The sequence below is a fragment of the Dermacentor albipictus genome, chromosome 2 (genome assembly GCF_038994185.2).
Source record: "Dermacentor albipictus isolate Rhodes 1998 colony chromosome 2, USDA_Dalb.pri_finalv2, whole genome shotgun sequence".
NCBI lineage: Eukaryota > Metazoa > Arthropoda > Arachnida > Ixodida > Ixodidae > Dermacentor > Dermacentor albipictus.
In genome coordinates this window covers 81187058-81208509 of record NC_091822.1, presented here as the reverse complement: position 1 = coordinate 81208509, position 21452 = coordinate 81187058, and the positions used below count along the sequence as shown (strand labels likewise).

The 21452-nt window shown below is 46.8% G+C and overlaps 1 protein-coding gene across 1 annotated transcript in view; it reads right to left on the bottom strand.

Moving 5' to 3' along the window:
- LOC135896079 (uncharacterized) overlaps positions 1-21452 on the bottom strand; it is a 130445-nt gene that overhangs the window by 95873 nt on the left and 13120 nt on the right. The window contains exons 2-6 of the mRNA XM_065424410.2: positions 16587-16711; positions 14567-14749; positions 12191-12315; positions 8731-8805; positions 4534-4722 (exon numbers count right to left, since the gene is read on the bottom strand). Coding sequence (XP_065280482.1) covers positions 4534-4722; positions 8731-8805; positions 12191-12315; positions 14567-14749; positions 16587-16687 — 673 coding nt within the window. The 5' untranslated portion in view covers positions 16688-16711. The remainder of the gene's footprint in view (positions 1-4533; positions 4723-8730; positions 8806-12190; positions 12316-14566; positions 14750-16586; positions 16712-21452) is intronic.

The following is a 21452-nucleotide window of genomic DNA, read 5'->3' as shown; positions in this document are numbered from 1 at the left end:
CGTTTTTTTTCCTCTTAAGTAGTTACTCATTGCAGGTTTCTTTTCCATTGCCGCCCTCCATGAGATTAATTCAACCTCTCTGACTTTCCGCTTGACCTTCTTTGTTGCTGTGTTGCCCACCCTACAGGCCGCATACTTGCTGGTAAGCTTCCTAGTTCTTTTCCTCCACTGTGAATCATTGTTTTTCCTTTACAGATACCTGAACACTCTCCCAGCCCATTTACCTTCTTCCACATTCCTCAGCCGCTCTTCATACTCAATTTTACTGTGAGCTTCCCTCACTTCAAAACTAGTCCAGCCCATATCACCCTGCACAGCTTCATTTGTAGTCTTCCCGTGAGCGCCCAATGCGAGGCGAAACACTGACCTTTGGTTCCCGTTGAGTCCAGATTGTACCCCTGATTTAAAGCAAACAACCGCATTTCCAAAAGTAAGTCCTGGAATCATTACACCTCTCCACATATCTCGGAGTACCTCGTACCTATTGTATCCCCATAGCACTCTGTGCTTCATTATGGCTGCATTTCTCTTCCCCTTCACTGTTATTGTTTTTTCCTGTGTTTCCATATATCTATTGCCTTCGTTTATCCATATACCAAGATATTTATATTCTGTTACCCGAGGTATTTCCTGGCCCTGTATCTCCACTGTCTATTCACTGCTTTCATTCAATGCCATACCACTTGCTTTTCTAACATTCAATTTCAAACCGAAATTGTTGCCTTCCTGCCCACAGATATTAGCCAGACAGTGCAAATCACTTTGCTTGTTAGCTAGCAACACAATGTCGTCTGCATAAAATGAACCTGGGAGCTGCTGCTCTATTACTGTACCCGCCTGTTTGTATGAGAGATTAAACCCGATATTACTTCCTTCTAGCGCCCTCTCCATCCTCACCATGTACATCATAAACAGCAGCGGGGATAAAGGGCACCCTTGCCTCAGTCCCTTGTTGATATGAACTTTCTCCTCGCTCATCTCAGCTAGTGCACTGACACCAGCGCCACGAGCGCCTCGTCAGACCACTAATTTTGTCTTCCAAGATTTTAGACTCTTGGTTTAGCTCTGTTTTGGTTTCGGTTTCGATAAGAATGCTGTAGATTCTTGGTAACCTTTGGCTGCTAAAATGTTCAACTACGTCGTCTATAGCGGAGCGCAAAAGCTTTAATATTTCATTTTTAAGTATGCCGTACATAGAGACGTAATAAACTCGCGGATCACAACCTTTAAACTAGAAAGGCCGCCAGGCTTTTCGAAGAACCTTAGAAACTGAATTAGTTCATGCAGATGGGGGGAAAATGCTATCACAGGTCTCTTTTGTGGAATTGTATTGCCGTTTTTTGCCGCTTATCTCGGTTACACACAGCAGAATGCAGTGGTTCCATACAAAAAAAAAAAAATTTTTCTTCTTTACATATGTAATTACAAAGAAATAATATTGGATCGCACACCTGATAACGACACACTCACAGAACAAAGACACAGAATACAAGAAGCATGTTTTAGCGATGACAGGCAATGTGTCAAGTAAAAGTGGTACTTACCAACCGGGCCAGGCGCATGCAGCGTGCGTATACGGTGAGCTAAACATCCGTCACTAAACGATCCCAAATGCGCATTACCCTGCTCGAACCGCGCAAAATTGAAGTTTTCTGTGATGATACGGGTGTGATACTCCTTATGTAGGTATCTTTCTCAATCGAGAGACCTCCGCTCATGCAGTGCTCTGTTTCCACGCAAACGACGCAGTAACTCCGGCGCCATGTCGTAGCCATCGTCACCGCGAATTTCGTCTTACGCGGCACTACGGTTTTCTTCTCACGCGTTCGCCATAAACTCCTCCTTCACTTTCCGCCTCATGACTTCGCTGCGCCCACCTCCTCCGTTTTCCTCCTCGCGCTCTCTTCGCTATCACCGCCTTTCATCTCCCACTGCGCTGCGCGTCCGCTTTTCTCTTTCGCTGTGCTCGTTCGCTCGGTTACGAGGGACAACGCCGACACTCGCTGCAGTAACAGGCGCCAAAGAGCTGTGCTCTAAAAAGCAGAGTTCGTTCTACGGAATTGAAGTTTGAGGCTCCGAAAGTGAGGGCAATCAGGAGCTGACTCTCAAATTCCCGTTAATATCATCATGCCAACTAAAACAAGAAAGCCGCCTCCGCAAACAATGGGCGATGATATGTCACGTGTGTCACATCACCCGCCTTTATTATCGTAACACTGACTAATACATTGAGACATTTCACTATTAGCTTCATAGAATTACATACGCGGGCGTAAGGCCTTTGATAACGACCAGCGAACGTCGTATGGCTAGTTGTAACCATTTCTCGGAAAGACACACGTTATAATGAAAGCTCTATACTTGCAGCTGCAATTCCCAGTATGCGAATACTTGCAATGACAGCATTCGATCTATAGGCACACTGTCGCCTGCACATAAGCGGCTGCGCACCTTTACCAATGATGTACCGCGATGACCGTTACCAACATTCCTGCATCGCGAATGCCGCTTATCATCCAGATCCGACCACGCGATGCACAGATCGACAAGCTAAAGAGAGCTATCTAAACGTTAAGGATCGTTTTTTTCTGGCATGTGTTGTTTATCTCTTGTTTCATGATTTCGCAGACTAACTCTAGCACTATTGACACGTGTTTACGAATCTTTTCTCTTGACTCCCCTTGTAGTTTCTTACAATATATTTGATTGATTTCTGTTGTAACCTTTTAATTTTGTTATTCTTGTATTTTATTTTAGTTCAACACCTGTCATGCAGTCTTTTGCATCAAATATGACCAGCTTTTCAGTTTTTTACTGGTAGCTTTCACGCCGCCCGGCCGAGTCACTGCAGACAGCGTTGGCCCTTTTTGTACTCAGACTTACGTACTGTGTTACTCCGAACAAAGAATCGGTTGGTAGACAGCGCACTGTCCGGTGCATTTTCACCCGTTTCATCGTCTCCGCTGTTCGTCATATAATCTAAACGTAAAGAAGGAGGGCATTATACAATTTATTTCACAAACGTTAACACATTAAATCTATAGTTATCACTATAGTAATAACTTGTGATCACTATAGCGATAACTGTGACAAAAATTCGGTCTCTGCAGAGACCTGATTTGAAAATTGTGGTTTTTAGGCGCTAAAACAGTCATTTAAAGCTTCCCTTTAAGCATAATAAGGGCCGAAATATGCAGTAAAATTCTTCGCTAACCACGATTTCATTGTTTAATGTATTTAATATACGTAACCCACTTTCATAGTAAGAAAACTGACGTATCGTTCGCTTGTGAGGTCTTAAAGGCAGCAACCATACTGCGTAAGCCACGGCTTTCCTGACCACACCAGAGGCCACTTTTAGTCAATCTACATACTGCCGCCTGCACGCTTAATGCGTTCGTTCGGACACAATAAGTAAGTATTGCACATTTAATAGTCACTCTTCCCTTCTTACATAATCGCATGAAGTGGAGTAAACACGAAAAAAAAGCACACGCGATGCGCTTTACCCACCAGGAAATCTGCGGGATGGCTAATGTGAAAAGCCAAAACCCGTGCCTGATGGATTAAAGTCCACAAATAATCCCGTAAAAATATTTGTCAAGCGTTATCAAAACAGTAACACATGATTATCATGCCTAGGTTTGCGGGCTCAAGATTGTGCCTCGTGTAACTCAAGATAAGCTTGTAGGCTGAAAACGAGCGCTCAGCATCAGCAGAAGTGAATGAAGCGGTTACGTATTTCCGCATTTCCACTGCTTCGCGCCCTCTGGAATTCTTGAGTGTTCGCCAGTAAGACCACCTGAGATTTCTCAGAGCAGTAAAAATGTTATGCTTCTTGTCTAAGACAGACTGCACTTTGCACCAGCTTTTTCGACAGCTGCTGCTACGCACGCACGATGAATATTGTGCAGTAGCTGTGTCATAGCTTGTGAAATGTTCCCGAGAACTCGCGAAGTTCTTTTGTCCTTTTATTACACGTTGGAGCACCGGTATATGTATCTCCGTACATGCACTTATTGAAACAATAAAGGTGGAGAGGGGGAAGAGCACAGCTCACTGCTAATCTGACGCGCGGAAGGTCCAATCTAGGCTCTAGTTATCGGGTTCCCGTCGCTCTTGAAAGCAAGCTTCAATCAATCGCCACGACACAATAGTAGAACTGCAATTGTAATAGCATCTAAGTCTACTATTGCAAAAAGCGAACACGGCTGTTCGGGAAAGCGCCAGGGTGTCGGCATACTTGTATGCCGAAAGAAACCCGAGTGAACGGCTCGCGGCACTGCGTGCCGTGCGATGTGTTGAACCAGCCGACACGTGCACAATTGGATACAGACGCGCACAACCCTTTAAGATATCTGAATGCCTGTTTTCGCCTTCCGACGGGGCGTCTGCGCTCGTTGTTGGGCTTCGTTGACTGCATAATGCAGGCACAAGTAGCCCGAAACCATTCACGTAGCCAGCACGCTCGGTTTACAGCCATCCTCAGGCATTTATGCAACGCCTACTTTAGGAGCTATAGCATGCACTGACCGGGTCCGTCGGAGGCGTTGCGGTGGGAGATGCCATCGAGCACCTTGCTTAAGCGCGAGTAGTCCAAGCCTGGCGCGGTCCATATGAAGCGGTCGTTGAGTGCCTCCCGCAGGTAGCCATCGCAGACGTACTCGTAGAACTCGTTGCACGGGTCCCGGCTGAAGTTGATGAACGATATCACCTCTCGCGCTGCATAGGTTGTACAAACACGTCGTGGTTGGCAACTGATTGATTGATTGATTGATTGATCGATTGATCGATTGATTGATTGATTGATTGATTGATTGATTGATTGATTGATTGATTGATTGATTGATTGATTGATTGATTGATTGATTGATTGATTGATTGATTGATTGATTGCAGCACACTGTGAATGAAGGGGCAGGGAAACGCCGTTGAATGACTGCTTCAGGGGTATTTCGCCCCCATTATGAAGATCGATACCGGCTGAAAGCGGACCCAATAACACAGGGCTCGATTATTCTCAAGTTCACATTGTTTTGAAGGGCGACCGATCCATCACATGCGGCATACTACATGTTTGTTACGCCGTGTCATAAAAGTGTGTTCCTCGATTCGTTAGAAGGTTTGCTCTGTGCAATGTTTCTCTTGAGGAACACGCGGTGTTGGCGTCATTGTACGAAGGCTCAAGTACCGTACTGCATGGCTGCTGTGGAGGGAGAAAGGGACATGTGGTGGACGCAACCCGTTCGCGTCGGAGCGGCGACAGCTGTCACTTTGCCATAATCAGAGAGAGAAGCACGCGACGTAATACACTGCTTTCTTATTCTAGCAGGTGTATCAGACTTTCCTGGCGGTTCTTCAGTTTCGTCTTGTATGCGTAAAAAAGGGGATGAAAATGATGCCACGCGCATGTGAGGCTATTCTGTACATTTCAACACTATTCTCCGTCTGACCAACACCGTGTACTGCACAGAAGGCTAAGGTTCGTGAAAGCGAATCACTAACGGAAATGTGTGGGACCGGGATAGTTGGCAACCTGTTATAAAAACAGCGCAACAGAACTAGGAGGACCGAAAAAGATTGATGAACGAACACAAACGCTGTGTGCTCGTTCGATCCTTCGTGCTCTCCTCCGTCCGCTGTAGCACTGTATTTCGAATAGTAACGGGAGCCTGCTGCGCATTCCACGGACTAAAGTGGGGCTCACCCACTGCGCGCTGCTAATGAAGCCTTCCGTGAAGCGTCCATTCTGTCGCCTCAGCAACGCACAGAGGTGGGCAATGGCAGAACCTTTTTCCCTGGTTCTCTTTACTGATTGACGCGCCACGTATGGCATTCGCTGCACACAGCACGGATCCCAGGTACAGTACTGCACTTTCAAAAGTGATACTTAATCTCCATCGCGCCCTTTCAGATTAGCGAATTGCTTCTTGCAGTTACAATTCATGCAATTACTTTTTTTCTTTCCATCCACTTCTTTCCTCTAGCTCGAAGTATTTTCTACCACCCATACAAGGCGGTGTGTGCTGCCTTTTATGGCAGCACACACCGCCTTGAACAGGGAGAGGAGAGGGAGGACAGCTGTGGGGATAACGTGAAAGGTAACTACGTATAGACTTGCGTAAGGGCCGCACCCCCAGCTTGGCCGCCTAAAATTTGAAGGAAAAAGTTCCAACTGAAGCAATCGCATTCGGTGCCCCGATTCGCGCACGTGCATCGGCGAACTTTCCCTCTGCGTACTTCCGCGTGCCGCTACTAGATGGCGAGAGCTGCGCGTTGACCTAGGATGCAACAGTACATCCGGGGATCCGGGGTGTGCGCAAGTGAAGACTTTGCCGGCACCATTTTGACCAAAAAATTCAGTCCCGTGTAAGGGCCGCACCTCGTCAAATTGAGAAAAGTGTGGCCCTTACACAAGTCTATACGGTATTTACATATTTTTAACAGGGCGACTTGATAAACAATATCCACAGTTCGCTTGTGGAGTGATTTCCCCGAAAGAGTTTGTAAACATGCCCCGGCACCCCGTCACTCTTAGGTCACGTGAATCAGCCAGGTAGTGAGGCCCGAGTGATCGATGAAATCGCAGAATGAATCGCAGGGGGCCTAGAAGACCGTGATAGGGCAGCAAATGGACGTTCTCATCGTGCGAGTCGCTATATATGCTCCTGCTTCTCCCGTGTCGTGGCGCACAGTGTCCACAAGTTAACAGCTTCCGGAGAGCGACTCTAGAGAGATGTTCTCTTGAAGCAAAAAAAAACGCGAAATGCGTGTTCTTTTATTTACTTTCTTTTAGTGATGAAATATTAGGCGCTGAAGACGTTCGAAACGAAAGACAACTGATACGTGCACAGCCCCAAAGCGCTGGAATGTCGCTATCATCGCTATCTTTCTTTCTTCAGAATAGTGCTTGCCTGAGCTCGTTGGCTGCACATAGCACGATTGGTTTCCAGCAGAACGCACTGACACTGGAAAGAAAAGGTCGACGACGCACCCTGGACTAGCAACAGAAAGTTTATTATTGATTTATCACAATTTTAAAGCACGGGACAGCCATTGCTTTTTTGTTGTTGTTTTCTTTTGTTTTTTTCCCCTCTGTTATGCCGATTTATCCAATTCTTAGGTTGGAATATGGTCTTTGCGCTCGTAGCCTTCTTCTTTTTCTGTTAGGGGTAATAATGGTTTACTGATGCAAGATTGCCCGCTTCGGTCAATGGCCGTGGCTTCTAAAATTTCACGCGTCAGCTTGCTTTTAGTTTTTCCTGACAGCTTGATGTCGTGAAATTGAGCGGTGCACTGGTGCTGGCGAAGATGAAAAGCGAGATGCCCAGCGGAGATGCCTTCCAAAGAGGCTGCGTGCTCTATTGACCTGTCATTGATACACCTGCCTGTTTGTCCTATACATCGTCGGCCACATGATAATGGTATACCGTATATCACCCCCGTCTTGCAGGTAGTGTGCTTCTTCTTGTGGTTTATTGTGCGTTGCTTACTTTGCTGGCCATTATTGACTCGTGCGCACGTGGAATGCAATGCACAATTGCATAATGCACGCACTGAAAGCAATGCACAATAAACCACAAGAAGAAGCACACTACCTGCAAGACGGGGGTGATATACGGTATACCATTATCATGTGGCCGACGATGTATAGGACAAACAGGCAGGTGTATCAATGACAGGTCAATAGAGCACGCAGCCTCTTTGGAAGGCATCTCCGCTGGGCATCTCGCTTTTCATCTTCGCCAGCACCAGTGCACCGCTCAATTTCACGACATCAAGCTGTCAGGAAAAACTAAAAGCAAGCTGACGCGTAAAATTTTAGAAGCCATGGCCATGAATAGAAGTGGGCAATCTTGCATCAGTAAACCATCAATACCCTTACAGAAAAAGGAAAGGGCTACTTGCGCAAAGCCGATATTTCAGCCTGAGAGTCCGATAATCAGCGTGACAAAAGGGAAAAACAAAAAAGAAGCACTGGCTGTCTTGTGCGATAGAAGCGTGGGAAATCAGTACTAAACATTTAGTTGCAAAAAAAAAATTATGGGGTTTTACGTGACAAAACCACTTTCTGATTATGAGGCACGCCGTAGTGGAGGACTCCGGAAATTTCGACCACCTGGGGTTCTTTAACGTGCACCTAAATCTAAGAACACGGGTGTTTTCGCCCCCATCGAAAATGTAGCCGCCGTGGCCGGGATTCAATCCCGCGACCTCGTGCTCAGCAGCCCAACACCATATCCACTGAGCAACCTCGGCAGGTATTCAGTCGCTAGTCCACCGTGTGTTGTCGTCCTTTTTTTTTTTGGTCCGTGTCAGTACGTTCTGCTGGAAATAAGTTATGCTTTCTTCTTTTCTTTATTTTTCTTTTTTAAGAGGGTTTGGGGTCACAAATCGGCCTCATCCTATAGAGTGTTGATAAATTTGCGTGCGGCGAGATCAGAAAGGAGAAAAAAGGAAAGGAATGAAAGTGCATTGCATGCCGCACAAATTTAACCAGGGGGCAGTCCTTTCCCGTTTTTGCTTGATGTATAGGCACGAATGCAAAAATACGGTTAATTTTCCTGCCCTCCTCGGAATTCATTCATTCATTCATTTTTTTCATTCATTGGCCGTTGTTTTGATGACACAGTCTACGAATGCAGCTTCGCAGTGCTGTAGATAATTCGTACGAAGCGCTACCGCATCAAATATATCAGGAGAGCAAGACACTCTCAGCGGGGTGCTTACTGAAGGACTTGCAGAGCTTGGTCGTGCAGTAGAGGTCCTTCAGTTTCGGCTTCCTATCTACGGGCTTCTCGATCACTGAAAAGCATAAAGACAAGCGAGAGAGCTGACAGTCGGCAAGAAGCACTTAAAAGCCAGAACACAGACAATCAGTTCCGCTAAGTAACTATCATCGATTACCTCCTACTCATTAGTTTACCATCTTGCAAGACGAATTCAATTGGTAAAGTTCTCCTAACGAGCAGAAGAGTCAATAAATCCATTCGTCACTAAATAATCCTATACATACACCGTGTTTTGACATGTATATAATCCACCCATAAATATCATCACTAAAGTCGGAATGCAAATTAAGTGTTAATTTTGCCTGGAGCTGTGGCTTCAAGGCAGTAAAAAATATTGCTTTTAGAACTTTGCTTCACGGCAGCACGCGCCGCACTGCAGTAAAGCCACGCCTGAAGACTAAGTTCCCTTCAAATTGTTATCTCCTAGTGATCTCCCCCGCCCGCCCCTTCCCGCCCTCCATCTTTGTTTTGAAGCTCCCTTTACCTCTCTTTCATGGTCGCTAATTCTCGTATTTCCGGGTCGCCATTTTGCCTTTTGGCTGTGTTAGTAGTTAGCGAATAATGCACGTACGCCGCGCCAGCGAACCTGAACTCGGACCACGATGAGCTGCGCTCGACGGCAGTCCTATATAACGCGGCAGGCGTTGTAAAGGACTAGCAGCATCACTGCATAGAAGAGCATACGACGTGGACGATTCGTGCATTCGAGAGTGAAGACTGCTCTTACGAAGACCTGGGCGTTGTTAGGTGGAGTTACTTCAGTGGGTTATATGGGCGATCTTCTTTTTTTTTTCCCGTGGTGTTGTAATTGGGGGTGCAGGTTATACACGGGAAAATACGGCACTTAAACAGTCCAAAGCACGAATTCTGATAAGGCTCTTAAGGCTTAACGTCTAACGGTGGCTTTGACAGGCACAATAGTATATGGCTATAGGTTAATTCCTGCCGTCTGAGCGTCTTTAACATTCACAAATCTCGGTACAAAAGCGAAAGGCGGTTCGTTCAGGTCTAAAGTCGAACACATGACCTCAAGCTTAGCAGCAAAACGTCATAAACCCTACGACCTCGCTGTGGTTGCAGAGCCGCGAAGCCCACACCATTACGCATTCCTTGACTTTATTGGCCAGCCTCGTCTGTTCGCATTGCTTCATTTTGGCCGACCGGCTGTTGAGCCTGGCCAGCTCATACGCATTCGTTTGCCAAAATGAGCAGAAGGAGTTTATTATATGATAGAGAGTGCACTGACGTAGAATAACATTGCGTTGAATAATCACAAGGTTCAACCTTGCAACATGACAATTTGCCTCAAACTTGGTAAATAAAGGGCGAGTGAAGATAAACCAAATACTCCTATCTTCTTCAAATCTTCAAAGCTTTAAATTTCCTCACATCACACCTCCTTCCACGGCATGTCTAAAGTTTAGGTTGTGTTCAGCATTAACGCTGTCTTGTTAGTAAGATGTACAACTGCATGCGTCACTGAAGATAAAAAACGTGAGTCCTGGGTAGGTCCCACTTAGAAGTCCCAAGGAACAAAATTCCCGACGGCCTGGGGGCGTCCTTGAGGAAAGAACAATGCGGCGCCTGACGACGCTCGCTAGGCGCCGAAATCTGCCCACGGCAGATATCAGCGCCCACACGGCAGGTGATTCGCGCAGAGGAAAGCGAAGAGCATGCAAGCCATACAAACTACGGTTTTCGAGACGAGGCAGATAACGACGAAGGCCGTCATATCGGTGGTCCGTACAGATCGAAAACCAAGCATGCTGCTGTCCTCTTGAACAACAAGAACAAGGTTTTTCGTAGCCTATAAGGGAGCGTGTATCTTTGCGTAAAATGTACCTTAAGACCACACGTTGAACTTGAGATGTCTAATGTTCAGGATGTGGCATCGGAGTGCCGCGCTCCAAATTCGCCGAAGGATAGTGTATATATGGTGTGGTTGAGAGACATCAATAAACTTCAGTGTACGTTCCCACCGGTCGGCTCTGGCCTGTGCCCACGTCAACAATAGATCAGACGAGTGAAATCAATTATTCGTCTCTCCTTTAAATATTCGTCGCTCTTAATCTCTTCCCATCGTGCCTCCTTCCGCGCCATGTCTAAAGCTTATGTTGTGTTCAAAATTAACGCCTTAAGTATCCGACATTAATGCCTCAGAGCTTAGGACACGTACTGTATCTCGCACTATAGGGAAACGCAGTCCGACAGATGAGTGGGGCCTACTTTTACTTGGCGCGTGTTGCTTTGCAGGACACGTTCGCCTGCGCTGCCCCTCTATAAGACCGTGCAGTGTTGTGAAAGCTGGAGCGCGCAGGCTGTGAAACTGCTGGAGGAGCTCGTACTACAGAAATGCGTCAAATGAACAGATCGGTACGTACAGTGTACTGTGTTTGCAATTAAGCTAATCTCGCGACGCTTGTGACTGCGGAGGTTGATATTACGCGCAGCACTCTGAAGAATACTTTTGACGAATCCCGTTACTGAAAGACAGCTGTGCAAACAATGCAATTGATTAAACTCTGGAGTTGCTCGCGCCAAAACCAGGATATCACTAAAAAAATTAATTAAATTATGGAATTTTACGTGCCAAAACCACGCTCTGATTATGAGGCACGCCATAGTAGAGGACTCCGGAAATTTTCACCACCTGGGGTCTTTAACATGCCATGCACCTAAGCACACGGGTGTTTTCGCATTTCGCCCTCATCGAAATGCGGCCGCCGTGGCCGGGATTCGATCCCGCGACCTCGTGCTCAGCAGCCCAACACCATAGCCACTGAGCAACCATGGCGGGTCCCGATAAGATCGCGAGGCACACCGTAGTGGGAGACTCAACCAATACATGAGCAGGAACGAAAAAGGACAACGCAATTACATCATCCTCTCCGTCCCGACAAGTGTCCGCGTTTGCACGCCTGCCCTTTCAGCAACATAAATATTTCTCATTCGTTTTACACTTTTGTGAAGCTGTAAAGCGTCGACGATGCGTACCGATAATCCATAGTAGCACCCTGCGAAGCTTATCACCATTCTTCGTACCTTTCACAATATTGCACGGCTTTCGTGCAGCCGTCTCTGAACGCGAGCGCTCGTCTTTTATCGCGAGTTGTTCGCATCGCACCGGCAGTTCTCGTGCATTCAACCGCGACCGTTCTGCAATTCCGTGCGATACCGGTCACCGTCAGCCACTCGTTACAAATGCCACATCTCTAAGCTGAATGCGTACAGTTTCTGTCAAAAGTAATACAACCTTCGAAATAAGACAGTGCACAAACGACAATAAAAATCACGGAGTCAGTGCTATAAAGGAAAACAAGCATACCTGGGTTCGACAATGTGGTGAGTCGGTAAAACATGTCCGCAAAAACAAATATAAAGACACAAAGGAGGCGCACCCTTGATGATCTCCTCTCTGAAGGCGAGCACAAAGAGCAGCATTCCGATAAATATCAGGATGATGGCAGCCGATATGATGAAGATGCACGTCTCGAACACGCGCCTGCGCATCTCCGCTGACGCCCTGAAAAGAGCGCGACGCACACCCGGGGGTCGAGATGAGAACCGAACAACTTCCCAACGAGAAGCATGTAACAGACTTCGAAAAATTGTTTGCCGGCGGGATAGACAGAATAGATAGGCGGAATATATTTGGAACGTGTTTTTGACTTCGGCAATCCCCAGCGCTGTGCGTGCGAATATTGACGGCGTCTTTAGTACTGAGGCCGCGCTCACCATGGTGTCGACGTCTGAGAGCGCTAAACTTTGGCGTACACACTAGGCCCTCCTTCTCGGTTAATAACTGTCTGGCGTAATTTCCCTTCCGTGCGCACGACGCCTCAGCGAAGCGACGAGCGTCCCGTCAATTGCTTAACCAACCAACGCACACTGAAAGCTACTGAGTTACCGTGGCGGGTGAGGGACTACGTAGCTGTTTAATTTTGACCACCTGCGATTACTCAACCAATTCTCCCATGTGAACTCGGCCACCACGACAAAATGCAAGAAGGCTCGCGCACTTTTATTCATGTGCACCTCAAAAATTGGTCCAGAGCCTTTCACTACATGCAATGTCCCTCATGAGACAACCGCGCAGTTTCTGGATGCAATGCAATGTATTTATTAATATTTAAGCACCGCCACCAGGATTACTCCAAGGGTGGCGATAAGCTCTTTAAGGCCAGCTGTAATAAGCTTTAGCTCTGGATAAATTTCCCATAGATGGGTGCTATACGATTGCCATCGGAGAAATCATGACGACACTGTAGGACGCACATAACTGTAATTTTTTTTTTTACTGCGAAGCATTCTGTCTCATTCCAGGCACCTTGCAGTGCATAGTTAGGTCGACACAGCCTCGCCTCGTTTCCGTCCACTTCAAATGAAACACAATGCGATGGCGCAAGTGAACCTCTGTGAGCCCCCATGATCTAACCATTAGGCTGCGATTTTGTTTTTCAGTAATGCGCATATACATCTCTCGTGCCGAAACCAACTCTGAGGTGTCTGGTGCATGCATGACGTGCCAGTTTTTCGAATTCTTTCCTCGTGACAGCACGCGCTCTGAGACGCCCTGCTAGAACGGCACCGCCTTCGGAATCGGCCCACGTTCCCCACTACTTTCCTCGTAGCAGCTTACGCAATGTAGAAATTGCGCGACGTTGTACCGCCTTCGTGATCGATCCAAGTCAACTAGGCTTCTCCTTTTCTTTTTTTTTTTGCTGAAGTGCAAATGCTCCCCATCGCCGTTTTAAATGAACCCCATTTCGTAGACACAGGTACGTGTATAAAATTGTATAATGCAGTTGCAGTTGACGTCACAGTCAGCGTTTCTATCGCTAACGGCCGTTGAATAGTTATTGTAGAGCCGAACAAACGTTTGTCGTAAGCTCGCGTTTGATTTTGGATGACGACTATCTTGAATTACGTGCGATGTTCACGATTAAACTTTAAAAAATTCTGGAATTTTACGTGCCAAAACCACTTTCTGATTATGAAGCACGCCGTAGTGGAGGACTCCGGAAATTTTGACTACCTGGGGTTCTTTAACGTGCACCTAAGTCTAAGTAGACGGGTGTTTTCCCACTTCGCCCCATTGAAATGCGACCGCCGTGGCCGGGATTTGGTCCCGCGACCTCGCGCTCAGCAGCCTAACACTATAGCCACTGAGCAACCACGGCGGGTACGATTAAAACATAGAAAAAAAATTGGCTGCATTAATATTTGTCTGATTCCGAATTCGCCAATCAAACATCTGCCCTGAAGGGTATAAAAATAAAACTTCAAAAATGTCTTTGGCAATCAGTGGTCTGAAACTCACGTTTTTAGCGGCGACCTATGTTCATCTCGCCTAGGAACTCCTCTACAAGAACGCCTCGTTCTGCACGCTCATACATTCTTTTATTTTAATAATGTGCATAATCTAACAAAACAAACAATAACACCCCGTGTGACGCAGATCCCTGCAGAACATGGCGTCCGAAATGTTCAGCGAGCCGCAGGCGCAATGAGCAAGCTAAACTTCTCTTTCTGAGACTAGTGGGTGGTTGTTACTGATTGACTGTTCATTTTTTTTTGGTAATAACTTTATTTATTCATAGTGTTTTGTTTATTTTGCTGCACCGGACTGAGTTGATGACGCGGCACACAAAGCAGCACCGAACTGAACACGCCCACTGAACCGTTTCGAGGGCGTCAGTGGCCCTGCGGGCAGCGGCACCTCTCCGTATTCGATTGCGACAAATGAATTCGCCCCCGTGTCGTTGTATACTCACTGCACCACCACGACTTTCTCTTCCTGCTGTTCAGCCGCTGGCGAGACACCGCCGAGGGGCACGGGACTAGCGGAACCGCTTCTGGGGCTGGCCGCACCGCTCAACTCGAAGGGAGTGGCGGCACCGCCGACGTCCGCGAAGCTAACACCACCGCCGATGCGCCGCTGCCTCAGCTGCTGGTCCCTGCGCAAGGGAACGCTGGCATGACGACACAGGCTCGTCGCGCTTAACGTGGCCTCCGAGGTCGCACTGGCGCAATGCACCGGTGCCAGCTCGGATGCCACGCGCTTCGTCTGGAGAGGAGGAAAGCGCAGCGAAGAGAGCGCTGCCGCCTGTTTCCTCTGTGCGGCGGGAGAATGGCGGGCTGCGGCACGCTGTGCGGGGATAGAAAAATAGCTAAACTGTGAGCACATTCAAGATTTATTTTACGTCGAAGCTGTTGAAGGGATTTTCGCAGGCGTTTCCATGCGGCAGAAAAGACAGGTGTGCTCGGTATGAGCCAGCAAGGCAACCTGATCCAGAGTTCCGAATTCTTGCGTTGAACCGTAATTATCAGTCATTCTAAAATAAAGGTTACCTTGTGCGTTTATCATTCATACAGGCTAATGTGCACCACATTTTTTGTTTCTTTTCTGCCAGTAATCCGAAATTCTCGCTCCTCATACATCGCCCGTTCTAACCGGCTCTAAGCTCGAGGTCAGCTATAGGAATCTCTAGGGCTGCGGCGGTGGATCGAAAGTGACGTCGTGAAGATTATCCAATTTCATTCGAAGATGCTACGAACGTTACATGACTTTGAAATGCTGTATGTGATTGCGTATAATTGTATAAGTCTTGATAAAACGTCGGGAACGAGAGTATGTAAATTGTAAATATGCTATGGGACGTAATAAGGTTCCCGTTTGACCAGCCACCGGCGCAGACCCAAGCGTAGAAGGCCCGAAACGGGCGCAACCCCAAGCGTCAGTGAGAACATGCAAGTGGCGTCGGTGGTGAACCACCACTAGACTCTCTCTCTCTCTCTCAGTCTCTCTCTTCTTTTTTTTTAAAGCAGCGCGCGCAACGCCGTGGAGGCTAGAAAGACTTTCTACAGTGACTGCATTCGCATCAACGAATGCTACGGTATTCTTGCCAGCAATTGATGAACCGGTCTTTATTCAAATTCAGTATTAAAAAAAAGGAAAATTATTTTTAAAGAGAACGAAACTGTATTTGTACGGCAAATACGTTGTTTTAGGTGAATTTACTTTCTATTGTTTTTTTCGTGTTTTTAATTCTAGCTCGTCGCAGCAGCCTCACGTGCACGCTCGCGCGCGTGACAGAGACAGACAGAGGAAAACTTTATAAAAGAAGCCTGGTTCGGTTTCGCCCGCTTTGCTGTAGTCTGCCAAACCGAGCTTTATGATCAGCTGGATCAAGGCTTGTACGTGGTCGGGGGAGAGGGGTCGGGAGATCTTATTTTCGTACCGCCCCATTGATGCGATAGCCCTGACGGAGTGCAGTATATTGAAATAAATAAATAAATAAATAAATAAATAAATAAATAAATAAATAAATAAATAAATAAATAAATAAAACCGTTTTAATGGTAAACGCAAAACGTGGCGTAACAAATATACGACGGTTTTGCTATCAGCGTTAGCGCAGGTGGTATAGAGATGGCCAATTCCAGCGAGCGAAACGCGTGAAAAAGTTTGCACCCGCTAATATTGTAACTACACAGATGCAAGCACCACTGCTATAGCAAGCTGTCTTGAGGAAACCTCTAAAGTTAACGCAAAAGTTTCTAAAGCATTTTTCCTGAAACTCAGCAGCAAAGGCATGGTGTGGTTAACGAACCGATCTCCTCTTTGTGCGTATGTGGGCACTAAGTGCCTCCTTTTGTGCGCTATAATCAGCATGAAAATGTTTCTTGTTGCCCGCGAGCGTGCAGATCGCGTACATGCTGCCTAAATCGAGCGTATCTGCGACTACCGCGAAGCCGTTACGATAATAACGAGAAAGAGATGTTGAGGCTCACCCTTCGCCTCCAAACGCCGGGTTGTGCAGCTTGCCCGGTGGAGCCATGGTGGGCGGTCCGGAAAACATGCTCTTGCGGGCCGCACTCGTCGCGACGCTCATGATTGGCCGGAAATTCCTTGGATTCTGTCCAAAACCGCAGATTAGATTCAGATTTCAATGAAGAAGCTCCCTATCTATGCCGTACCTCTACGTAGAAGCAAGGGCGACATCATTTATCTTAGTACATCTGATGCACGAAAAAAAAGACATGTTCCAGCGCGTGAGAAAAACGAAAACAGGTACAGAGACACAAGGACCACAGAAAAAATAGAACACTGGATTTCAATTGTATTAACTTTGGAAAGAAGGACAGGAAGTCACGTGGTTACAGATAAGGCTACATTTTGGCGCATGACTACAAAGGAGAGTAAGAAACTTAGGGCAACTTGAATAATGCGGCTATCGATTCCCCAAAGCACGAAACCTCTTATCAAGATAATCTATTTCTTTTCTTTCTTTACCAAAGCAATAGAAGGAATGGTCACGCACTTGTCAGTCTCATTTGATATACAAAATGCTTCATGCACTGATCTCCGTTTTTTCATATTTACTTTTCCCAAGAACAGGTACGTTAGTTCTCTAATGAGGACGCACAATGGCATCTTCTGCAGTGGTTAGCAAGGCGAGCTGACCCTACCAAACCCCTCAAGAAAGTGGCCAGCAAATGCGGCTTTCCTGTGCTGCTTTCAGCACCGGTAAGGCTAGCTCGTATGTGTTGTTGTGAAGCCGAGTCCATGCGGCCACGAAGGTTCCATGGATGGTGCCGTGCGAGGTGCCAGTAGAAAGAATGGTTTCGAGCGATGGTTAAGAGGGGCGACGTTGCTGTCTTGAAGCGAGCTGCCTTGAGTGAACGATGAGCCGTGATCAGCATCCGTGGCAGCCACATGTCTGCCGGTCAAGCATCCTTCGTTCTGAGGGATCGCTAGACACAACAGTGGCGAGCCATCAATGAGCGACAAGACAAAAGTGATGTCGGTGCGAAAAGCCACGCCACACGCATCATTGCGTGTAAAGCGGGGGTTGCTTATAAAGTACCCCTGTCGTGCGGAAAGTGATAATGAGAAGGGTGAGGGAGTATCATGCGCAAGTGCAGGCAAAATGGGAAACGAAAGGCGAATTAAGGTAGGGAGGTTAATCAAGGACGTGTCCGGTTGGCCACCCTACACTAAAGGCGGGGAGAAAGGAAGAATTGACAAGGAAAAAAGACAACAAAAATATATGGAGGACGCTTAAGCATCGCCTTTAAGATTGGAACTCGACAGCATTCAAAGACCCCTGGCTGCTTCTCACGCTTCCTGGGTACTGCAGCTTATGTAAGCGTAATGTTTACGGGAAAAGCTCGCAGTGAACGCTATGCACGAAGGCGAGCTTTCTGGTGGAAACGCGGCCTCTGTCGTGGGTCGGTCCCGAAAATCGCACACAGCCGCGCGAGAAAGTTGCATCATTTTAAGGTTTATATTATAATGTCGCACTTTCATTATTTCAGTGCGAGCAGATTTAACTTAAAAGGCACGCGCTGTCGGTGTTTTGTTTAGACATATGTTTGTAGGCTGTGTTTCTCGAACTTCCGAGCGATAACTTTGTCAAGAATACAAGACAAGGTATGAGCAATTATAGTGACAGAATGGTGTGGGAATATAGCCCACATAAACTGCATGTCATTTAGAAAGGTGTGGCATATTGTACATATAACCTAAATATGATCGGAAATTTTCGCTCACAGCACGCACACGCCGGCTACGATACCTACACCGGATTTTCTGCGACACGGGCCCTTAATCCTATTGGCTTAAAACAGCATAATATAGAGACAGCCATTGTGTACACACTCGCAGAGGCATGTTCTCCAATAATCACAATCGTTCACGCAGTCCAGTCTGAACTGCAGGTGTTGCTTGCAGGTGTTGCGTAAGATGGTATAGCAAGTTTGTTTTACGTGAAATGTGTCCCCAATTGATTGAAAATCTATCCACCCAGTCTATTGTTTTCGAGAGTGAGTTTATGCCAGCACATGTAGAAACCACCGGAGGCGAGTGCCTCTAAAGGCGCACTACAGTGGTGGCAACGATTTTCGGCAGTGAAGGCAAAGCTCCAGGGGCGGAGCTTCTGCACGTGTGTCACTGCGCCAAGTACTCCGGCAGAGTTTGAGATCGCTCTCGGTTTCTTGGAACAGATACTGAATCAGCGCTGCTTACATGTGCGACTGTTTCGCATTTGACCACACGCGTAAAGGAAAGCAGAATATTAAGCCTAATCTAATATTCGGTGGTCCATTTTGTTTAATTTTGTTATTTTAAATAAGATGTTGATATTTTGCTTTCCCAGCTTAACATAACACGAATCAGGACGTGGGACATGTCTCAAGAGTCCTCTTACTTGTGCGTGTTTTGCTTCTGTTGCTTTCCCTTCATTTCCACCGAATGTTGTCCGCGGGCATAGCGTAGTAACGCGATTCCTGAATTTTCCTGTCGTGATTGATAGCTTCTCCGCAGTAGCGTTATTAAAAAGGAGGTACACTGGTGTTAGGCTGCTGAGCACGAGGTCGCGGGATCGAATCCCGGCCACGGCGGCCGCATTTCGATGGGGGCGAAATGCGAAAACACCCGTGTACTTAGATTTAGGTGCACGTTAAAGAACCCCAGGTGGTCGAAATTTCCGGAGTCCCCCACTACGGCGTGCCTCATAATCAGAAAGTGGTTTTGGCACGTAAAACCCCATAATTTATTTTTTTTAAAAAGGAGGTGCACGCTTTACAGGCTAAGTTCATAGCAGTGCGCAAACAGTGGTCTCCATTTCTTTGGACCACGTAGTTTACAAATTCCCGTTTACCTCTGCGGCATGACACAGCAACGGGTGATACAAGCGAATGCCAGAAAAGAAGATATCAATATTCATGCCAAGCCAATTCAATCGTATACAGTTTATCGCGGTAGCGTTATGGGCCCCGTGTCTCAGAAAATTCGGTGTCGGCGTCGCAGCCGGCGTTGGTGTACTGTGAGCGAAAATTGCCGTATATATTTAGGTACGTGTATATGACACGCCTTGCTATATCACATGTGGTATATGCGGGTTATATTGCCGCACCATTCTATCGCTAAAGTTGCTCATACCCTGTCTTACATTCTCGACAAGGTTATTCCACGGAATATTCAGATAGACAACCCAAAAACAAATGCCATGAATAAAAATACCGATGGTTACATAAGCTGCAGTTGCCAGGAAGCGCTAGAAGTAGTCAGGGATCTTTGAAAGTTATCGCGTTCCACTCTTAAATGGTCCCTAGACCACCCCTCGAGCTTGGTGAAATAACATAGTCAGCGGGTAGCATATGCTGCTGTGAATATCTAAGCCAAGTTTTGCTGTCGTGCGCGGTGCGTGGAGCTTGCAAGTGGAGCGCGAACTCACCGTCCTCTCAAATACCCACTTTTCAACAGAAGCCTCTCCCTCATTCATTTTTGGTGCTTTATTTCATACCAAAGCGGATTCGCATCAGTGTTGCGGAGTCACTACTCCGGAATTGGAGTGAATCCGGAATCATTCCACATTTTCGCAACCCCGTAATGCAATAGGAATGGAATTACGTCTTTTTTCCGAAAATATAGCGCTTTTTCGTCTACGCGCTGTTTTTTGTCAAAACATGGTGAATCCCTGACTGATTTTCATGCTTCCCGGCAACTGCAGCTTATGCAACCATAACGTTTACCGGGAAACGCTGGCAGCGAACGCTATACAGGAAGGCGAGCTTTCTGGTTGAAACGCGGCCTCTTGCATGGGTGGATCTCCTGTCCGCACTTTTAATATTTCAGTCTGAGAAGAGATAGCACAAAAGGCATGCGCTGTCGGTGCTCCTTTTTCAGTAACTCTGTTTGTGGGCTGCCGTTCTGAAAATACCGAGGAGCAACTTAGTAAAGAACGAAAAACAAGGTATCAGCAACTTTGGTGGTAGAAGAATGGTTGGGTATGCGTGGTCCGGAATTTGGTTCTTTTTTTTTTTTTTTTTTGCCGGAGCGGCGTTTAACAAACGACGCCGGATGCTGCACGTACGCCGGACGCGGACGCCGGATTTTCTGCGACACGGGGTCCTTAACGCTGTCGCGTTAAAAGTGGTTCAGGGCCCCTTTAAAGTCGAAGCTTAAGCGTCCTGCAATTTTTTTTCCACTAATCTGAGCACGTGCGCCGCGTTTCACCTGCTTCCTTTTTTACGTGTACCCACTAACTGTATCGCGTAGGTGTTCGCAATGTTCAAGATTTTTCATCGCATTTGCCAGCCATATGGTTCAATATTGATAATAATAAGGATGACAGCGTTAATCCTCCACAGCGTAAAACGAGCCGGAAATGTGCCCAAGCGACTATAGTAAAAACGGTATTGTCACGATTCTAGCGCGCACTTTTTTAAAATAAATGTTGCGTTGAAACTGGCATGAGCGTTGCAATCGTACGTAATTCTACTCAAAAATAAAAAGGGAACCAATTTTTATTTTAAAAGAAGGTCGATGCAAGGTAGCTAGCCACACTGCCATCGAAAATCTCAAAAAAGTCAGAAAAAGCGGCGCTAGGAGACATCGCAAGGTGGGTCCGTGGTGCGTGGATGCCTTCCCGTAGGCGGTCATGCTCAAGTCTTCATGAAGTGTGGCCTTTCTAATTCATGACATAGAAATGAGGATTACCTTTTCTGGTCGGTAGACAGCGAAAAGGAGGTGTCGTCGGACTACGGTATCGACTAGTCGCTAATGTTCAGCTGTGTGCGCGCCGGTGTCCTTTGTATTTTCCATATGTTTCAACACAGTACGCGTCGACTCAGGTATTGTTACTTGATGTGCAC